The following is a 19,833-nucleotide window of genomic DNA, read 5'->3' as shown; positions in this document are numbered from 1 at the left end:
ACTCCTTTCTTGTGCCCATGCTGTTCTGTGGCCTTCCTTTGGAACATTACTAAGTATTTAAAAAATTGTGCATTGATGCTGAGAAAGAGCACTGCAGCTGAAGTTACAGACGCACACTTACTTACCTGGACACAATTTTAATTAGAATAATGGAAGTCTTATTTCTAAGCACTAAACACATGCAGCCACAGATCTGAGAATGTTGCATGTGCAAACTAGGCTCATATGGTCTGTTCAGTCCACATGTCCTACTACTAAGGTAAGAAATGATGGACAGCTGAAGTACTAGTGCATTCCTGAAATTGAGCCTGTCATTTACAAAGATGCATGTTCATGCTCACATTAGTCATGGACTTCATTTACTTGCTTTTTATATGCTTGTGTTAAAACACAATAGTAGCACAATAGCTGTTTGGCCTTTTGTGCTTTGGTCCCCAGTAACTTCATAGTCATTGTAAATCAAAGTCTTATACAGTATTAAGCAACTTGTACACAGCCTTCACTTGTTTTCTCAATATCTTTGGTTGTTTGTACTTTGAATGATGAATGATCTAGAGTCACATAACACTGAAGTACTAGTGCATTCCTGGAATTGAGCCTGTTATTTACAAAGATGCATGTTCATGCTCACATTAGTTATGAACTTCATTTACTAGCTTTTTATATGCTTGTGTTAAACCAGTTTTATTTTTGTTTGTTTTTGTTTTAAAGGGAATAGACAGGAAGGAATAGAATACCAGCCATCAAAGTTAGACAATTATTTGAGTTAAAATAATTTCTTCTTACTCTGAAGAAAATTCAAAGAAGAATTGACTGACTTTATGAAGAATCACAGCATCTGGGTAGATCCAGATTGAAATACTGTATTATTGTCAGTTTTCAGGCAGGCTAATGAGCCAAGTCAATCTCTAATGAAAAGCTTTAGGGTAGGAGTTTTTGATTATCCCACAGCAGTTACCTTTAGCACTTTCTAGTGATTCGGGTGTATTGTGGGGTGTGTGTATGATCATGTCTTGCAACTGGGGAGGATGCTCCACCACAGAGTTACTACAGTCGGTTGGTTGATTGGTGAAGCTTGACAAAGAGCCACACTAGAATTGGCTGTGGGCAGGAGGAAGAGGGAGGTGATCTGGAACAGGGTCTGGGCTGCAACAGTTCCTTGGGGAGCTGAGATCTTGAACTGGAAGTAAGCAAGGATGAGGGAAGATGTGCTGTGCAGGTTCCCTATGCCCCTAGAAAAATTCCTGAAGATACCCTTGGCAGGGCACAAGAGGCTAGGTTCCTAACTAAATGGTTCATTGTGCCTTGTTGCTTTTAAATGTGTTTTTCGTATTGATGTACCATTTTAATATAATATTTGTTTAATTCTTTCAAAATATTTGTATACTTATTGTTTTTAAAAATCTTATTTTAAATGACAATATTTGCTTCTTTCTTAAGGAGAAAGGCAGGGTAAAAATATTTTAAATAAATAACTAAAGCATGGAAATGTTACTTTTTTGACTATAACCCCCAGTGGGGAATTTGGGGAGTTAGTATTTTTTCAAATCCTACTCTGAACACTAGCATTCCAGCCTGACCAATCCAGACTTCTCATATTGCCTGCTAGTTACAGCAAGCTGATAATACTGTAGTTGAGCTTCCCTTATTGGCAGCTATACATGCTGTGGCAGCCATACAAACCTGGCATGGTATCCATAAAAAGATGATTGGCCTAAGGCAGGGGTCAGGGAACTTTTTTACCTTTTACCCCCCCCCCCCAAAAAAAATTTATATACGTCGACATTACCCCCTTGATTCGAAAGGAAGGAAATCATACATTATTTGAATTAAAAAATATTATTGAATCTACACAGGCTGTGTACCGAACTAGCAGGATGCACCAAATTTGATAAAGATGTGCACTATTTTTGCTGGAACACATTGCACTCCAGCCATGGTGTGGTATAGGGAGTAGTAAGGTGTCCAACGTGCCTAGCAAGTTGCATTAAATTTTTGCTAGCTTGCAGAGGATCATTAGTGGCTGCCAGAGTGGTGCTAGCAATGACATGCTTGCTAGAGACAGCCAACGCAGAATTGGGGGGGGGGGGCTTTCCCTACTACTTTAATCATTCTATGTGTGGCGTGTGAAAAGGAACAAACCAGGCTAAAGGTCATGTCACCCATCCTGGTGCCACAGCCCAGTATCAAAGGACCAGTGTGCTTTTTTATCATCATCAATGGAAAACTCAACAGTGGCCAGAGGACTGGAAAAGATCAGTCTACATCCCAATCCCAAAGAAGGGCAGCGCCAAAGAATGCTCCAACTACCGTACAATTGCACTCATTTCCCACGCTAGCAAGGTTATGCTTAAAATCCTACAAGATAGGCTTCAGCAGTATGTGAACCGAGAAGTCCCAGAAGTACAAGCTGGATTCTGAAGAGGCAGAGGAACTTGAGACCAAATTGCTAACATGCACTGGATTATGGAGAAAGCTCACTGGAAGGACAGATCCTGAAGCTGAGGATTGGAAAAGATCAGTCTACATCCCAGTCCCAAAGAAAGGCAGTGCCAAAGAATGCTTGAACTACCATACAATTGCACTCATTTCACATGCTAGCAAAGTTATGCTCAAAATCCTACAAGGTAGGCTTCAGCAGTATGTGGACCAAGAACTCCCAGAAGTACAAGCTGGATTTCGAAGAGGCAGAGGAACTAGAGACCAAATTGCGCTGGATTGTGGAGAAAGCCAGAGAGTTCCAGAAAAAATATCTACTTCTACTTCATTGATTATGCAAAAGTATGGCAGAAAGTGAGGACTTAAAGAACCTCTTAATGAGGGTGAAAGAGGAGAACGCAAAAAATGCTCTGAAGCTCAACATAAAAAAAACCAAGATCCTGGCCACTGGTCCCATCACGTCCTGGCAAATAGAAGGGCAAGATATGGAGGCAGTGACAGATTTTACTTTCTTGGGCTCCATCATCACTGCAGATGGTGACAGCAGCCACAAAATTCAAAGATGCCTGCTTTTTGGAAGGAAAGCAATGATAAACCTAGACAGCACCTTAAAAAGCCACCCTTCCCCCCCGTCTTAATTCAGTTTCTCTTTTGCTTGACTGCCTGTTCATTTTCAGTTTTGAGTCAGTCTGTCTGTCTCTCTCTCTCTCTCTCACACACACACAGACACACACACACACACTCCATTTCCTCCCTCCCTCCATTTTCTCCCTCCATTTTCTCCAATTACATACATTTAAATAAGCCTGATGAAGTCCTCAGTCTCTCACACCTTTCTTTCGTTCTTCCCTCCTTCCCTTGCTTGCTCCTTTCCATCCTGATGCTTCTTTGCAGTCACTTCCGGAGGAAGCAGTCATTCAGAAGCCCCGGATTGGCTGATTGCCTGGGGCTAATCCCCAGCTATAACCTATTAGGGAAGCTTATCTCCCCGATTTCTGAACAAACGGAGCATTTAGAAGTCCCCTGCTTCAAGGAAGGAAGTAACAGGATGAGGTGGTTTACAACTTGAGCTTGGCTGCAGAGGGTGGGGGTGGGAGGGAGGGAGGGACGGGGTAGCACTCTGCTCATTACCCCCAGGATTTTCACTTTTACCCCACTTGGGGTAATTTACCTCTGTTCCCCGACCCATGGCCTAAGGTCAGCCAGTGAATGTCATGGCTAACTAGGAGCTTGAAACTAGATCTTTGAGGGAGAGGCTATGAGATGATCCAAAGCTCTCACATGAAGGTTTCTTGTTAGAGACTGTATCTGCTTTGCTTATTAGTATGCCTGACACGTACAGCAATGTATTATACTGTATTTAGCCTAACAGAGCAGTAACTATGTTAAGCTGGGTACTGTGTTCAGGGTCCTCTGTGGTACAGGCAACTTGTTGTTCTTGAGATACAGCAAAGCTGAAGTGAAACTTTTGCTGGACGATGTGAAAGCATATTCTTCCATTTCTCAGAGTGAGGATGTGTAGATGGTCCCCCTGTCTTCATGCAGACAGAGCATTTCAGAAGTAGTGTATTTCATATTATATTCTCTTCAGATGAGAACAAGACTAAGTCCACCAAAAAGACTCCGGCTATCACTAAGTGCAATTGTACAGTGTAACTTACATCAGAGTTCCTATTGTGGGTCACAACCAGAGGTGTCCTGTCCTGTTCCCACTGAGGATGTTTGCTATTTATTTAAGTAACATTTTAGACCTCCATTATCTTCCTTTGTCACATCGAGAAATTGTAATACAGTAGTTGTTTTTTAGCAATACAGTTTCCAGAATCTCCCAGTGACAATGATGTGGGGGGGGATGTCTGAAATGGCAGTCAAACAAAGGAATATTTCAAAGCTCTGGCCAGATGTTAAACTAAGGGCACAACTACACAGGCAGATAAATGTGAATTCTCTTGCTGCAAAGTCACACCAGGGAGTTGGGGGTTCCCTGGATCTGTGTCAGTTCTGGCCACACAAGGAAAGAAAGAAGTACAATCTCTTAAGCTAGGTTTATGTAACTCGGCGGGGGGGGGGTGCAGCTACAAAATAAGTTCATAGGAAGATAGTAAACAAGGAGATTGCCTATCTTCTCATCAGGTTCCCTTTCTTGTTTTGTATTTCTCTCCTGCCCTGTTTCTACATGGAGATGGGGGGGCAAACAGTGGGACAAGGTGTCTGTGCACCTCTCAAGAACATCCATCTGCCAGGCTGTGAGTGAATGATAGGGAGCACTGTGCTTACCTAGTCGTAAGTCCAATTTACTTTAATGGATTTGTCTTCTGAGTAGCAACTAGATTAGTTCTGAAATGGAGACATCGGTTTAAGCCAGTGGTTCTCAAACTGGAGTTCCCAGATATTCTTGGATTACAACTCCCAAGAATCCTGGCCAGCACAACTAGTGGTGAAGGTTTCTAGAAGTTTTAGTCCAAAAACCTCTGGGAACTTAAGATTGGGAACCACTGGTTTAAACAATCACATTGCCAGAACCAATGACAATGGATGTGATGTTAAAAAAATGGTAGAAGCCTGAAGAGGCAGGGGCAAAAATTATGGTTTGGGGGAGAACTCCCACTGAGTCTCATTTTCTTTTGCATCATCTGATCAACAACAATGACAACAACACATGCAGCCTGTTGCAATCCAGAAGTATTTTGTCAACCATTTGCTAATGTGGTCGAAGCCTTACTTAGTTTAAGAGTCATACAATTTACAGCAATGTTGGCAAGTCTTTGTGTCCAAGTCCCAAGTCTGAGTCTGAATCTTTCGTCCCAAGTCCCAAGTCCCAAGTCTGAGCACCTGTTAAAAACAAGCTTTTTCCCACAGGAAAAAAGTAGGGGTGGGTTCCAAGTGATGAGTTGACTCTGAGTCATTGAAAAAGAAAACCCAAGTCAAGTCTGAGTTGAGTCACCAGCATGACTTAAGTCCATCTTGACAGCAAGTCTCAAGACTCGAGTCCCCATCCCTGACAATTTATGATTTAAATTGGATTCTTAAATTCTAAAGACTACATTTTTAAAGACTAAAGGGTCAAACAGAAAAAAAAACAAGGAACTTTTAAAAAGATTTACACCAAAGAGGCAGTTCCATCAGGACGTGATTCATTCTAAGGCACTGCATGGTCCCCCAATCTGTTTGGGGGGTTTGGTTATCAGCCAGTTGGGTCTAAAATGATTCGTACCCCATCCAAATCACCAATTTTGCTCCTGGATCCAATCAATTTGTAAGGTTCCCATTGAAACAAAAATGGCTGCAATTTTCTTTTTTTGCACTGATGCACATGAAATTCGGAGGCATGATAGATTCTAAAGCAGGAAGCCCCATTTCACATAGGTAGCTTTAGGGATTTTTGTTCTGCGCACCTTCAAAGTTTGCCTTATTGAAAAAAAGAAAAGGCTGAAGCAAAATTTCCCCCAATTCCCATCTGATTTTATTCAGGCTGATTTGATTTGGACTCAGACTGGTATGTGAATTTGCTTCTTCTTACCTTGGAACCAAATTTGCCCATTTTGTTTTCACCTGGACCTCATACAAATTGCCCCAAATTAATCTGGTTTAGTTTAAAATTTAAAATTCATCCTAATCCAAGGCACTGCCATAATTTGCTCCCGAAGAAGTGCAGTTCCTCTTTTACATATGCCACCTCTGCTCCAATCTAGGCATTGTTGACCTGGGCAGGAGAGGAATTCTGCCTCAGCCTTATCCTGTGAGATTCCTTTCTAAATGTTGTTCTCTTTTTTACTGGTAATAAGAAGATTTTATTGCCAGGCCTGTAAATGGGGCCTATCATTGTTCTGGGCAATTCTCCTTGATTTTTCTGATGATGGCTTGGGAAAACCACAGAGTAGAGTTGGATCCTAGGTCTTTTAAATTTGAGTCTGCTGTCATTCTTATCTCACTCAGAACAGTGCTATCAATTGTGATTCACGAGTGCACATTTATTTATTTTTTGCAGCCTTCAGCAAAAAATACAGCGGTGCTTTGGAACACATTTGGATTTTACCAGTGCTTCAGTGCATAAAATGCACTGATGTAACTAAATGTATTTGCACTATTCTCAGGTTGCCTAACAGCTCTACGGGATGTGAAAGTCACAGCAAAATCAGCTTTTTATGCATTTTACCATTTAAACTGAAATATTTTTTCCATATGTATACGTTTTGTATGTAGGTTTTTGAGAGTAAAATATCATTCATTTTTTGTGGGGGGTGTATCCAAAAGTAGGCTCTTCTTGATGGGTACCATCATATTTCCTTCCCTTTATTTAACACCCTCCCCATATATATACAATTCCTGTAATAAATCCTTGCTTTAAAAAAAATCAAAGGTGAAGGTACCTGCTTCAGTTCTTTACTTCCCTGAATGCAGCACCACAATGAAAAACCTCCAAGAGGTTGTCTGTTGACTCCTTAAAAATGGTCACTGCAAACTTGGCAGCTTAACAAGACTCTTGTAGCATTGTTATAACTTTTCGCATCAAGATCTATGTTGACATTAGTAAGATAACAATAGGAACAGTACTGAGCATTGTATTCTACCTAGAGCTTTAACTCTTCAATACACAGAGTTGCTTTCTATGAATCTTCATGAAGTTTAAGTTTCAGAAGAGGTAGCCATGTTAGTCTATGCTAATGTATCGGGCAAAACCAAAAGAAAAAAGACAAACATGTTGTGCCATCTTAAAGACTAGCCTTTTCAAACTATTCCGTCAACTATTCCATCCACTACTTCCTAACTGTTAGAGCAGTACAACAGTTGAACCAGTTACCTGGGCTTTGGTGACTGCACCAACACTGGAGGCATTCAAGAAAAACGTAGATAATTACCTGGCAGATATGCTTTGATTGTATTCCTTCATTGAGCAGGGGGTTGGACTTGATGGCCTTGTAGCCCCCTTCCAACTCCACTTTTCTATGATTAGTAGCTGTATATTAGAGTGTACGTATTTAATACCCATTGTCACCGCCTGTTTTTAATGTTTGTAAGTTTGCATTTTATTTACTGATTAATTTAATTTATCACAGTTGTATTTTGATTTGTTTTGTTCATTTTATTTTATAATGTTGGTGTATTGTTTTATTATGCTGCCTGTCGTTCCTTTTTGTTTCCCTAGCTGACCCCCTTCCCGTCCTTTTAAGCAATTACTCGGCGACCATCACTAGCGTGGTAGCGGATTTTTTATTAGCGGTCTCCAAGCCAAAATCCCTCCCCCAACCTCCCCCCGCATCACCTTCCCAGCTCTTACCCTCACGATCGTCCTTTTTGGTTTGTAATACTATGACATAAATTGTTACTGCTGCTTTATCCCCTTTTAATGCCAATAAAGGTTTTAAGAAAGAAAAAGATGCTGCCATTTTATAATTACTGACTTTTTTTTCCCTCTTCTGTACCTTGCCCAGTGTGGCCTCTTTTTATACTTTTTATAAAAGTATAAAAAATAAATTAAGAATAATAAAATAACCACTATATTTTAATGTGAGCTTTCATGGACAAGTCTGAAGAACTGGACTTGTCCACAAAGGTGCACATTAAAATATAGCCGTTAATCTTTAAGGCACCACAGTGTTTTTGTCTTCTTTATTTTTTCCCTTTGGCTTTACCTCATAAGTGTGAAGTTTGATTCCCCCCCCCTTTTCCTTCTACTGTAGAGGCTGCTTATCCGGCAGCAGGTGTACCCCCTAGTGGAGACTGAAAGAAAAAGAAGTCAACAAAAGATGCTTGTTGCGCTTGACAATTTGACATCAACATTAGCTTGCGTCCTGTTTGGATGATGCTATTTTATTTTGTTGCTTTTGTTTTACAAGAGTCTGGGACTGAAATGTCATCCTATGATTTGGCATTTAAATGAAGCATTTAACATTAGAAGCAGGTAAAATTATGTATGCATGTAAAACTGACAACTGAAAAGAGCAAAGTAAAACAGTATAATTTGCTTCTTTATATTCATTCAACACACAACACTTGCTGAATACCAAGCTGAGTGATAAGTGCCTTCTGTCTAATTGTGTTTTACCAAATATGAATATTTTACTGTTCTTTTTAACATGATCTTTTAATATGAAAAGAAAGCTTACTGTGACTACAACGGAGATTGTTTCAGTGGCTGGTACTTAACAAACTAGCTTGTGAATTTAAGCACCAAGTTCTGAAACTGGATTTCACTGTTCACTTTTTCTGTTTTGACCACTATTTCATTAAGATACCTTTGCCACATTATTATTATTATTACATATATTAACATGGCTGGCAAAAGCTTGCTTTAAATTATTGTTTTCTCAGCCTAGTTTTATAGGGTTCTGATTTATGGGCAGAGATTCAGTGTACAGTGGACCCTCTAGTTAAGGAATTAATCCGTATTGGAATGGTGGCTGCAAGTCGAAAGGTCTGTAAGTTGAATCTCCATTGACCTACAATGCACTGAAAACCGATTAATCCCATAACCAGTGTTTTTTATTGTATTTTTATTCCATTTTGGTTTTTTTCTGGTCTGTAAGTCGATTCTCTGGCTGCAAGTCGAATCTAAATTTTGCAGCCAGAGAAGTCTGTAACTCGAAAAGTCTGTAAGTCGAGCCGTCTGTAAGTCGAGGGTCCACTGTATGCACAAGAGGAAGTCTTGTGAGGATGTAAAATCTGTCCACATTTAGCTTTGACAGACTTGGGACTGATCCAGACCTTTGCATATTGCTCTGCAGCCCCTGAAACCTATCTTCTGAAGGAAAGTGGACCTCTACATACAACAGTTTCCACCCTGATGGATAGGATTTGTAAGGAGGCCTTGATGTGAAAACCAATATTGTGGGGGTAGGCCCAATGATGGTGGCGGCATTAACAATGGGTCTATAAGATACAACTCTGCTCCCTTAGCATAGCATGGTAGAGACTCTCCGAGGATGGCTTTGGCTGATTTAAACAGTAGAAACATTGGTTGTTGTTATGATGTGCTGTCAGGTTGCTTCCAATGAACAGCAATCCTATGAATGAGTGATTTCTAAGATTTCTTATCATTAGTCTATTTCACAATGTAGAAGAACAATTTAAAAAATTGAAAAATGAAACAACAAAAAAACTCTTTTGCTCCTTTCCCCTCTCTCCCTCCTTCTCTTACTTTCCAGGTACCATGTGAAAACAAATGTATTACACTGACTATTCACTGATGGTTTACATCTATTTTTCACTGCTTACTGGCCTTTGTTTGCTGTTTGTATGTTTTTTTAATGTAGGATGAAATATCATTGTTTTCAAAAAGAACCTGTTAACCTGTTTCAGCAAAAACAAAAACAGATGTATTGCTGTGTGAGTTTTTATGGACTACAACCCATTTCTTAAGTTGTGCTCCATGTATCTAAAAAAGTAGATTGTAACCACAAAATATCACACTGAAATAAATATGTTAGTCTTAAATATGCCACAATAGTTTTTGTTTTGTTTTGCCTTGTAGTTGCAGAGGTGTTTCCAAAATAACAACAGCATCAGAAAACCCACTTTCTTTTGGTGAACATTCTGGATTTTTCTTTCAAAGAACAATATGAAAATGGTGAAAGAAAGAGAGATAATAGCTAGTGTCCTTTTGTAATTATGGCAGCATAAGCAGAGTGGTGTAAAACCACAGTGGCAGGTTGCTGTTAGTTAATGAGATTCCACTTCTGTTCCTTATCATGGAAATGGCATGAGACAAGGAATATAGGTAGAAATACTTTGACTGCAGCAATTCATCACTGTGATTTACATCTTTGCACTTATGCTGACATAAATGACCAAAAGGATTTTGGCAAATGAGTAGGTGATAAACAGTGTCTGCAAAAGTCTCCAGCAGCCTATGCTCCAGAGATTCTTTGCTGAAAAGTATATTTTTCCAATGAGTGACATTCTCTCTTTCCTTTTATCTTTAGTTACATTTAGTTCACTGGAACTCCACCATGTATCGCAATATTGATGAAGCTATCGGAAAGAAGAACGGCATAGCTATTATTGCTTTATTTGTGCAGGTAACTTTATTTTTGTGTTTGTCACAAAATAATAGCTAATTGTATTATATATTATTGTGTTATGAGTTAGAACAATAGAATTGTAGTGTTAGAAGGGACATTGACTCTAGCCCCCCCCCCCCCCACACACTAGTGGAGGAAATTCATAGCTAAAGCATCCTTGATAGGTGGTTATCAACACTCTGTTTAAAAATCTGCAATGAAGGAGAGAATCACCTGTGAGAAGTGTCCTGGACTTTGTTCTAAATAAAAATAAGTAGATGTTTTCTATATTTGAATGATGCAATAATGAATTCAACTCATAAACCATCCTTAGATGTGTTTGGTAACAATGTATGAACAGCCTTCTGAGGATGTGTTGATTAGCCTTGTCCTTATGATTCTCATGCATGTCTTGATCACAACTTAAGGCCAATGAGTGATTGGTTAAAAAGTCTGAAGACAGGAGGAACAATCCACACATAGTTTTCTTTGTGGGAATAAGAAGCCTAATCACTTGCATGCATCTATTTTTTATGCAGGAGCTGTCCAGACTGATGCTAATTGTGATTCAGATGGAACAGTGGCTCTCAATGTTCTGTATCTCATGCCCCACCAATCACTCTATCAAAAATGTGACTCCTATCACAATAGGGGGAAAAATACCTTTTTGGGGGAGAGGGATGGATATTTATTTCTGTACAGGCATTCTGTTATTGTATTTATTAACCATATACAATGCCTTCAAACACATGTGCAAAAATGGGCCAATCCCAGGATAATTGTGGGTCAGAGCAAAGATGTGCTATTCAGCCTCAGATGGAGCAGCACCACAATGGGTCTTTCATATCAGAATCTGTAGGGTTAAAAAGATATTCACTGAATTGAATTGAAAATAAACTTTAAAGCATTAAGTCATAGCTGTTTGAGTCCCACCACTCAGTTGGAATTTTGTTTGTTCAATAGATATCTGGAAATGCACAGATAGATATCTGGAAATGTTCCAGACTCTGGAATGGAACTGGTTGGAATGTCTCCTAAAGGGTACAAGGTGGATTAAACATAAACTGTATGCCCCTCTTTTTGAGTTCAAAGTTGGCCAGGAGGCTTCTACACACCCCTATTATTTATAGCGGGGGTCTCAAACTCAATTTACCTGGGGGCCGCTGGAGGCAGAGTCTGGGTGAGGCTGGGCCGCATCAGATTTTCTGCCAAATGGAGCAAGAGCCCAAGGAAACCCCCCAGGAGTTTCCTAGCCTGGCTGGGACTCCGAGGAGGAGGAGGAGGGGTGCGCAAGCCCTCGTCACCGGCTATGACCCCCCCCTCCGGCTCCTTCTTCACTACCACCACCACCACCACCACCAGGATGGAGAAGGGAGGGAGCGCCGGCGACTTCCTAGTGGGGGGGGGAGGGCATGACTTTTTTAAAAAAAAAACCTCACAGAATCGCCTTGCCAAAGGAGAAAAGCCCCCATTGGTACCTGCGAAATTAAACAGAACGGGGCCCCCACAGGTGCGCACGCACACACACACACACGCACACACACACACAGACACACAGGTCTGGCAACCTTCCTCTGAAGGCCCCCCTCAAAAGAAGGCACACTCAGCAGGAGCAGCTACCCCCACTACGACAAAGGAGCAAACTTTGCCAGGTGAACCCAGGCAGCCTCCAAGCCAAGGCGGCTGAAGCAGGATGAAGAGGAGGAGGAGGAGGAGGAGGAGGAAGCACCGCCAGGCGCTGAGGCAGCTGCTGGCCAGACTGGTGCTGGGGGTGCTGAGAGAGAAAGAGAGCTAGAGAGCCGCTTCCTTGGAAGAGGCGGCAGGAGCAGCAGCTGCTGTTGGTGGCTTGGAGGCACTCTTCGAGGATGGCCAGGGAGCGAACTCCACTCTCAGGCATCGCTCGGCTGCGGCTCGGGAAAAAGTGGCGGCAGCGCGCCTCGCTCGCCAGCTCTCTCCCAAGATAGCACCTCTTGAACCCTCCATCCAGAACTGCAGCTGGCTGGGTGGCAGGCTGCAGTCACGGATGGAGGGTGCAAGAGGCACTGTCTTGGGAGAGAGCCGGCAAGCGAGGTGAGGCTTTTTTTGACTCTTGACAGCAGAGGCCGCGTGGGCGCTTCAGGGGGGGCAGGCAAGGCAGGGGCCACAAACTATCATCTGGGGGGCCGCAAATGGCCCTCGGGGCTGCATGTTTGAGACCCCCGATTTATAGTAAATTGGTGAGGCAGGACATAGGACAAACACTGAGTATCCAGAATACTACTAGCATGCCAAAAGGTTGTGACAGATAATCCACAAAAGGCAGCATTCATCAAAGATGGCAGATAACTCTTGTAGCAGGACATGGGGACTGAGGAAAAGGGAAGCCCTCTTGAAAAAAGAAGAACTGAAATATTACCTGCCATATACCTGACCAATTATATGCATTTAAATGCAAAGACATTATATAGAAAAGCAAAGACAGAATTATGGTGAACTACTTTGAAACTGTGGGATCTGGTGGAGCTGCGGGTTAATCCGCAGAAGCCTATGTGCTGCAAGGTCAGAAGACCAGCAGTCGTAAGATCAAATCCACGTGATGGAGTGAGCTCCCGTCACTTGTCCCAGCTCCTGCCAACCTAACAGTTCGAAAGAATGTAAAAATGCAAGTAGATAAATAAGTAGCACCATGGTGGGAAGGTAACAGCAGTCCGTGTCTAGTCGTGCTGGCCACATGACCACAGAAACTGTCCACAGACAAACACTGGCTCTATGGCTTGGAAAAAGGGATGAGCACCACCCCCTAGAGTCGGACACAACTGGACTAAATGTCAAGGGGAACCTTTACCTTTACATACTTTGAAACAAGACTGTAAACACGTAAATTGAATTCCTTGTAACTGTTATGAAAACTCTGCATCCCACTACTTCTGTGTCCCACAATTTGCCCCTGGCGAGGCCCTGTGACTTGGAGGAGTACCACTAATGCACACATTATCAAGAGAGTGAGGCTTACTGGCATGTTCTTGGAAGCTCCTTTGCATATTTCATACAATATGTCTGCAGAGGGCTATAAAAATGTTGGATCACAAAACATCAAAATGCATTTTATGTAATATTTTTTACATAGAGGTTTCTTTTTAAAAGAAGAAATATTTTCAACAAGGTTGCCCAAAATCTGATTACTTAGTGCAACAAATGGCACTACGAGTATGCCCATTTAATCAATGTGAATTTGGTGAGTCACCTCTGTAAGTTCCATTGATTCAAATCATTAAGTTACAGAAGAGTAGACTTAGTTGAATCAGTGGAATTTATGCAGGAGTTGATACACCAAATCCCCACTGATTCAGTGGGCATGCGCTAGTGCAATTTATAAATTGCCTTTCAAAGTAGGAATGATCTGATTATGGAATGGTAGCAGGCTGATTTTCCTAACTAGGATTTGAAAAGATCAAGGTGTACCAAGATGTACTGAAAAAGCTTTGGGACCTTGGAATAATAAAGAAGATTATAAATGCAATTTAACAATATCTCCACACAGACTTTTTAAAAAGTATGGTAGACCTTCATCTCTTTGCAAAAGGTACAGGAGTGTGGGATTCAAAAATCAGATCTCTCTTTTGAAAAGGCTGGTGTACACTTGCAGATATAGATGAGAAGGTTGTTTTGTGTTAATAGAAATTGGTCTCTCAGCCTCTTTGTACGTATACACAGTTACTTTGTGGGTTTTCAGTATCATTTTTTTTCCTTTAAAAAAGAGAATATATTAAATATAGGGCTAGGAGCCTGGGATCCTCCTCTTCAGCACAAGGGGACTGGACAGTTCCACTAACATTCTAATGCCATCTCTCTTCATAATCCTGTAAGCGGAGACTGTTCGTATAGGTACGAAAGCTTCCCTTTCCACAGGGAGGTGATGGCTAACATGCCTTCTTCAGCAAGTCAGAAGAAAATCAGACCAATTGCACAATAGTCCTTACATTTTTCCTTTGCCTTAAAAAAAAGCAACAACTGAAGTCCCGAAGATCCTCCTGGGCTTCACATGCACACAATATCCTATTGGATATCTCAAGTATTCCCCATGGTCTTGCCTAGAGATGATAGCATTGTTCTTACCCTGTATTCTCATAGGTATGGAAACTCCTTGAGTATGCAGGGTCTAGCCCACAATTAAAAAAGAGTTGGGGGTAATCTAAAGCCTGTCTTACAACCCTCTTCAGGCATATGGTGGGTTAATCAGGATCAGCTCTAGTATTATGCAGAATGAGTTGGCTGCCTCAGGGGGTAAATGTTGGGTGTAATGAAATGGTGGCAAATGATTAGTTTTGAATGTTGCTGTGGTGTTTTTTGCGGAGGGATTTCACTGAGGGATTTCTGTCTGTTGTGCCAAAATAACTTATCTGTGTTTAAATATTGTGCACTTTGACTTGGGTGGAACATCATTATCAGGCAACAACATGTCCTACACTCACACTGGAACAGCATTCATGACTTCCCTAGCCATGTACAAAGTTTATCATGGAACACTTTTTTTGTATTTTTACTGCTAACTATTGAAAAATTCAGCTGGATGTATGGTATTGGGCATGTATGTGGGCTCCAACAGGCACGAATCCTTGATCTGTGGTTGTTTAATACCTTCTGTCATGTGATGGACAGTAGCATACATGAACTAGAGTTCCTATCCCCACTCAGCAACAATGCATACTAGACTGCCCTGGGCCAGTAATGGTCTCGAGCCTAAGCAAACCAATGATCTAAGGATAAAATAAAGGAGGTAGAAAACATATATGCCTCCTTGACTTGACTGGGGTAAGGGCAGTATGTAAATGTCTTATCCTTAAGTGAATATGGAAAGCAACTCAGCACAAGAAGAGCTAAGAGGGAGACTAAATAACTCTGTATTTTTCTGACACAAGGAAATGATACAGTAATTACTGAAACATTAAGGCAAAATGAGGCAAGTTGATTTATTTTGCAACTTGTTACTTTAGTTCTCTGCTTTGACATGCTTTAATCTTGTCTACATTTCGGATGCTTTGTGGTACATTGTTATTTGAACTTCATGCAAAAGGTCATTCAGTTTGCAGAAATGAGCAGAGACCAGACTCCACTTGTTGACAACTTTGTCATCACAGAGGTTTGGTGTGGGAGAATAATCAAAATGGCATTGTATGCCAGCTTTTACTTCTATTTATCCATTTTGTTTCAGATAGGAAAGGAACACGCAGGCCTAAAGGCTGTGACTGAGATCCTGCAAGATATCCAGTATAAGGTAAAACGTGGTTTAAGAAGGAAGAAAAGAGACTTATTTCACTGGCTAATTTTTGGTTGGGTATTATGTGGACGAGATGGTTGGACAGTGTCATCGAAGCTACCAACACAAATTTGACCAAACTCTGGGAGGCAGTGGAAGACATTTAATTGAATTTAGGCAATTATAAAGTCCTAAACAAGGAATGGAAAATATGTGGTTCACCAGACTACAACTGCCATCCTGTATCATGGACTCTGATGGTCACAGCTGATGGGAGCTGAAGCCCAGTGTTTGGAGGGCTTCACATTCTCCACAATGTTAATGATCTGTAACCTGGATTTTAGTCTGTTTCCTCCTGTACTATTTCACCTGCCTACTGGATTTGGCATCGCAGACTTTGTGCTGCATCTCACATCCTTTGGTTGGTTATAGCCGCCTTCTGCACTCTAGAACCAGAACTGTGGATTTTAGTCTTTGGAAAGGTTTGATTATCTCCTTCCTTGGTATGAGTTAACTGTCACAGACTTTGAAAAAATACCACCACCAAACTCCTAGCTTTTTGTCCATGACAATTTTCTGTTTTCCAAGTGCTGCTTAGTTTTAATTTTGTTTCAGCTGCCTTTTTATGTTATTCTGCCCAACCCCGAGATTTCATGTTAGGCACTTCCGTATCCTAATATAGACTAATCCCTTTGTTTGTTTGTTTTTGCATAAGCTTTTGTGGACTGCAGCCCACAGAATCTAGTGCATGAATTACAGGTTGCATGGAGTGATATAAAAAAAACTTGGGGGGGGGGTTGCTGTAAGGAGGAATTGACAAAAAAGTCTTTCATTAACTGTCATCATTAACAAATATTAAAGAAGTAGCAGTAGTAATTCATGCGAAAGGCTGGACTGGATGAATCCCAAGCTAGAATTAAGATTGCTGGAAGAAATATCAACAACCTCAGATATGCAGATGATACCACTCTGATGGCAGAAAGTGAGGAGGAATTAAAGAACATCTTAATGAGGGTGAAAGAGGAGAGCGGAAAGCATGGTCTGAAGTTCAACATCAAAAAAACTAAGATCATGGCCACTGGTCCCATCACCTCCTGGCAAATAGAAGGGGAAGATATGAAGGCAGTGACAGATTTTACTTTCTTGGGCTCCATAATCACTGCAGATGGGGACAGCAGCCACAAAATTAAAAGACCCCTGATTCTTGGGAGGAAAGCGATGACAAACCTAGACAGCATCTTAAAAAGCAGAGACATCACCTTGCCAACAAAGGTCCGCATAGTCAAAGCTATTGAAGTGAGCTATTGAAGTATGGAAGTGAGAGCCGGACCATAAAGAAGGTTGACCACTGAAGAATTGATGCTTTTGAATTGTGGTGCTGGAGGAGGCTCTTGAGAGTCCCCTGGACTGCAAGGAGAACAAACCATTCTGAAGGAAATCAACCCTGAGAGCTCACTGGAAGGACAGATCCTAAAGCCGAGGCTCCAATACTTTGGCCATCTCATGAGAAGAGAAGACTCCCTGGAAAAGACCCTGATGTTGGGAAAGTGTGAAGGCAAGAGGAGAAGGGGACGACAGAGGACGAGATGGATGGACAGTGTCATCGAAGCTACCAACATGAATTTGACCAAACTCCGGAAGGAAGTAGAAGACAGGAGGGCATGGCTTGCTCTGGTCCATGGGGTCATGAAGAGTCGGACACAACGACTAAACAACAGGCAGTAATAATGATGACATCAATGCAAGAAGTCAGTCAAGTAAAATGTTCCAATATATATTCACAGTTGAAAAGGACAAAAAAATATAAGTAAGACAAAAAATTACTTACAATGCTGGTATAAATAATAAAAAGTATTTTTGTATCACTGCCATTTCTTGCTAACAGTTATTTTACTGGTGGCAAAGCAAAATAGCAAAATACTACAGGATTACATATGTTGACCAGAATCTTATCATTTGTGCCAGCCCAAGGTAAACCATGTAAATCACAGTGTTGAATTGCTACTAGCTAATGTTGAATTTTTCATTGTGCACCAAGTCATGCAAGTGGTGCAGGATGAGCAAGGGAAGCACTGACTCTACAACTTTCATGCTGGCATATAGATATAACAGGATTTTGCCCAGTAAATATTTAATATGCAACTTTTTAAAAAAATCATGTTTTACAGTTCCCTGTAATACCTGTTGTTTCCCCTCTTTTTACTTCATAGTTTTTCCCCCTGTAAATCAGATGGCAATGTATCACTTGTGGTGGTATTATCATAGATCTATACTGCTTTGCCATCAATAAAAACCTGTTGACAAGAAACTAGAGTAATCCAAGATAGCACTTGATGTTTGTACCAGCAATGTAAGTGGCCATTTTCCATGGTTCTTCTGTCCCTATTTATTCTGCAGCAATTCTTTAGGGTAGGTTTGACTGTATCATAGTGGCCGGCCAAAGATTATTCAGCAAGCGTTATTAACAGAGTAAGAATTGATCTTGACTCTCCTTCTTCCAAAACCTTTCTGTAAACTTTGCTATTTTGGACCATTCTGATCACTGCGTACTGTATACATGGTGCTGTGTGGTAGGAAAAACAATAATCAATGTGCTTATATTGCAAAATGTGCACAATTTGAAATGTGTACTTAATTTGAATGATATGCTAATCTGCAAAACATGCTAATAATATGTAGATTGGGGCACCTGGAATTGGGCAACTGGAATGTGACAATCATCCTTTTGTGTGGAGAAAAATGGCCAGTTGCCAAGATAAAATTAAGGAAGATTATATTATTACTGGACAATAAGCGCTCTTGTTTTTATGGCTTTTAGTATTAAGAGTGGGGGATTTGGGTATCAATTTGGCATATTTTTTGTTTGGAATGAGATACATGATAATAGTTTCCATAAGCCATAATACTCTTAAATTGCTCCTTTTTCTCTTAAGACCTAGAGACAATTTTGATTTCTGCTAAATTTTCAGGGAAAGTCCAAGACAATACCGTGTTTTAATCCCAACACACTTTTACCAGGTAAGTGTTTATTGCTGTGTCACAAAAACTTAACTGTGCAATGTATATGTATGGTTAAGTTTCATTGCAGTCTTAAATGGTGTACCTCTGCTTCTGTATAAATCCTTTGAGGAGCTTTCACTCTGAATAACAGTTTTAACTTAAATGGATTTCTAGTAAAGATAGCTTCGAACAGGGTATATGCCATAGAAGCAGCCGTGATGATGAATGGTGTCTGTCAGCACAGTATGTATTGAGTACCCACTGGGTAACATTTGTATTCTCAACAGCAATCAGTCATAGCTTTCAAAATACTTGTCTCTGCTTTATGTCAAGGTGTAATTCCATCAGAATTTAGGCAGCTGGGATAAATACCCACTGGCAATTAGAGCCTGTTATAGATTGTTTATGTAAAGTATTTCCTGAATGTTTTACAAAATTTACTGTGTGTTTGTCCATGTCCAAGTTAAGTTGTTGGTCTCCTCATGTTGTGCAGCCCATGCTCAAAAGCCACCCATACCATTACTGTGAATCAGCAAGGACAGTAACTTAGCTTTCCAGATTAAATGGCTGTTTCGCAGATGCAGTCGGGAAATAAATATATACAGTTGGTAACAGTGGCAAACACCAAGGGCTTGATTAGGTGGTCCCCCCCCCTGCCCCACACCTCTCTCCCTTTTTATAGCACAGACTAGAGTGTTTACTTTCACATTGTGCTAGGCACAGTCTTGCACAGAAGGCTAGAAAGCAGTGTGCAGAAATGCTTCATGCTATTTTTGGGCAATGGAATTGGGAGGTCATGTTTTCCAGATTCGTTCAAGGAAGGAGAAATTCTCTCAACAGCTTATCAAAGGTAAAGCTGACCATGATCAAGACAAGTTTATTTTTCTTCTCTCTCTCTCTCTCTCTCTTTTGCATTGTCACTGTGAGGCGCAGCGTAAGGATCTGCAGTTATAGCCAGCACATAATCCTGTCTTGTGGCTTAGTGGTGGGAAAGCGAGTGCACCACATCCCAAAAAATGAAACAAAAAAATTCTATAGTGCCCTCTTGTTGCTAGAGGAGTAAGAAAAGCACTGTCTTGTAATGCTGCTAAGAAAAATGCATTCCAAGTAATTTTTTCTCTGCCCCAGTCTTCATTTTTAGGCTCCAGATCTTTCCCA

General features: G+C 40.9%; 1 protein-coding gene across 3 annotated transcripts in view; it reads left to right on the top strand.

Annotated features, from left to right (window-relative positions):
- The window catches only part of CA8 (carbonic anhydrase 8), a 49,590-nt gene that overhangs the window by 19,289 nt on the left and 10,468 nt on the right, over nt 1-19,833 (top strand). For 2 of the 3 annotated variants that reach the window (XM_072998962.2, XM_072998961.2), the window contains exons 4-6: nt 10,362-10,457; nt 15,631-15,693; nt 18,645-18,693. In XM_072998962.2, the coding sequence (XP_072855063.1) occupies nt 10,362-10,457; nt 15,631-15,693; nt 18,645-18,693 (208 nt within the window). Of the gene's footprint in view, nt 1-10,361; nt 10,458-10,978; nt 11,355-15,630; nt 15,694-18,644; nt 18,694-19,833 lie in introns of those variants that run through there. The other variant, XM_072998964.2, reaches the window with a different exon arrangement.

The sequence above is a fragment of the Pogona vitticeps genome, chromosome 4, assembly GCF_051106095.1.
Source record: "Pogona vitticeps strain Pit_001003342236 chromosome 4, PviZW2.1, whole genome shotgun sequence".
Classification (NCBI taxonomy): domain Eukaryota; kingdom Metazoa; phylum Chordata; class Lepidosauria; order Squamata; family Agamidae; genus Pogona; species Pogona vitticeps.
The sequence above is the reverse complement of the archived record's forward strand: the minus strand, read 5'-3'. Positions and strand labels throughout refer to the sequence as shown.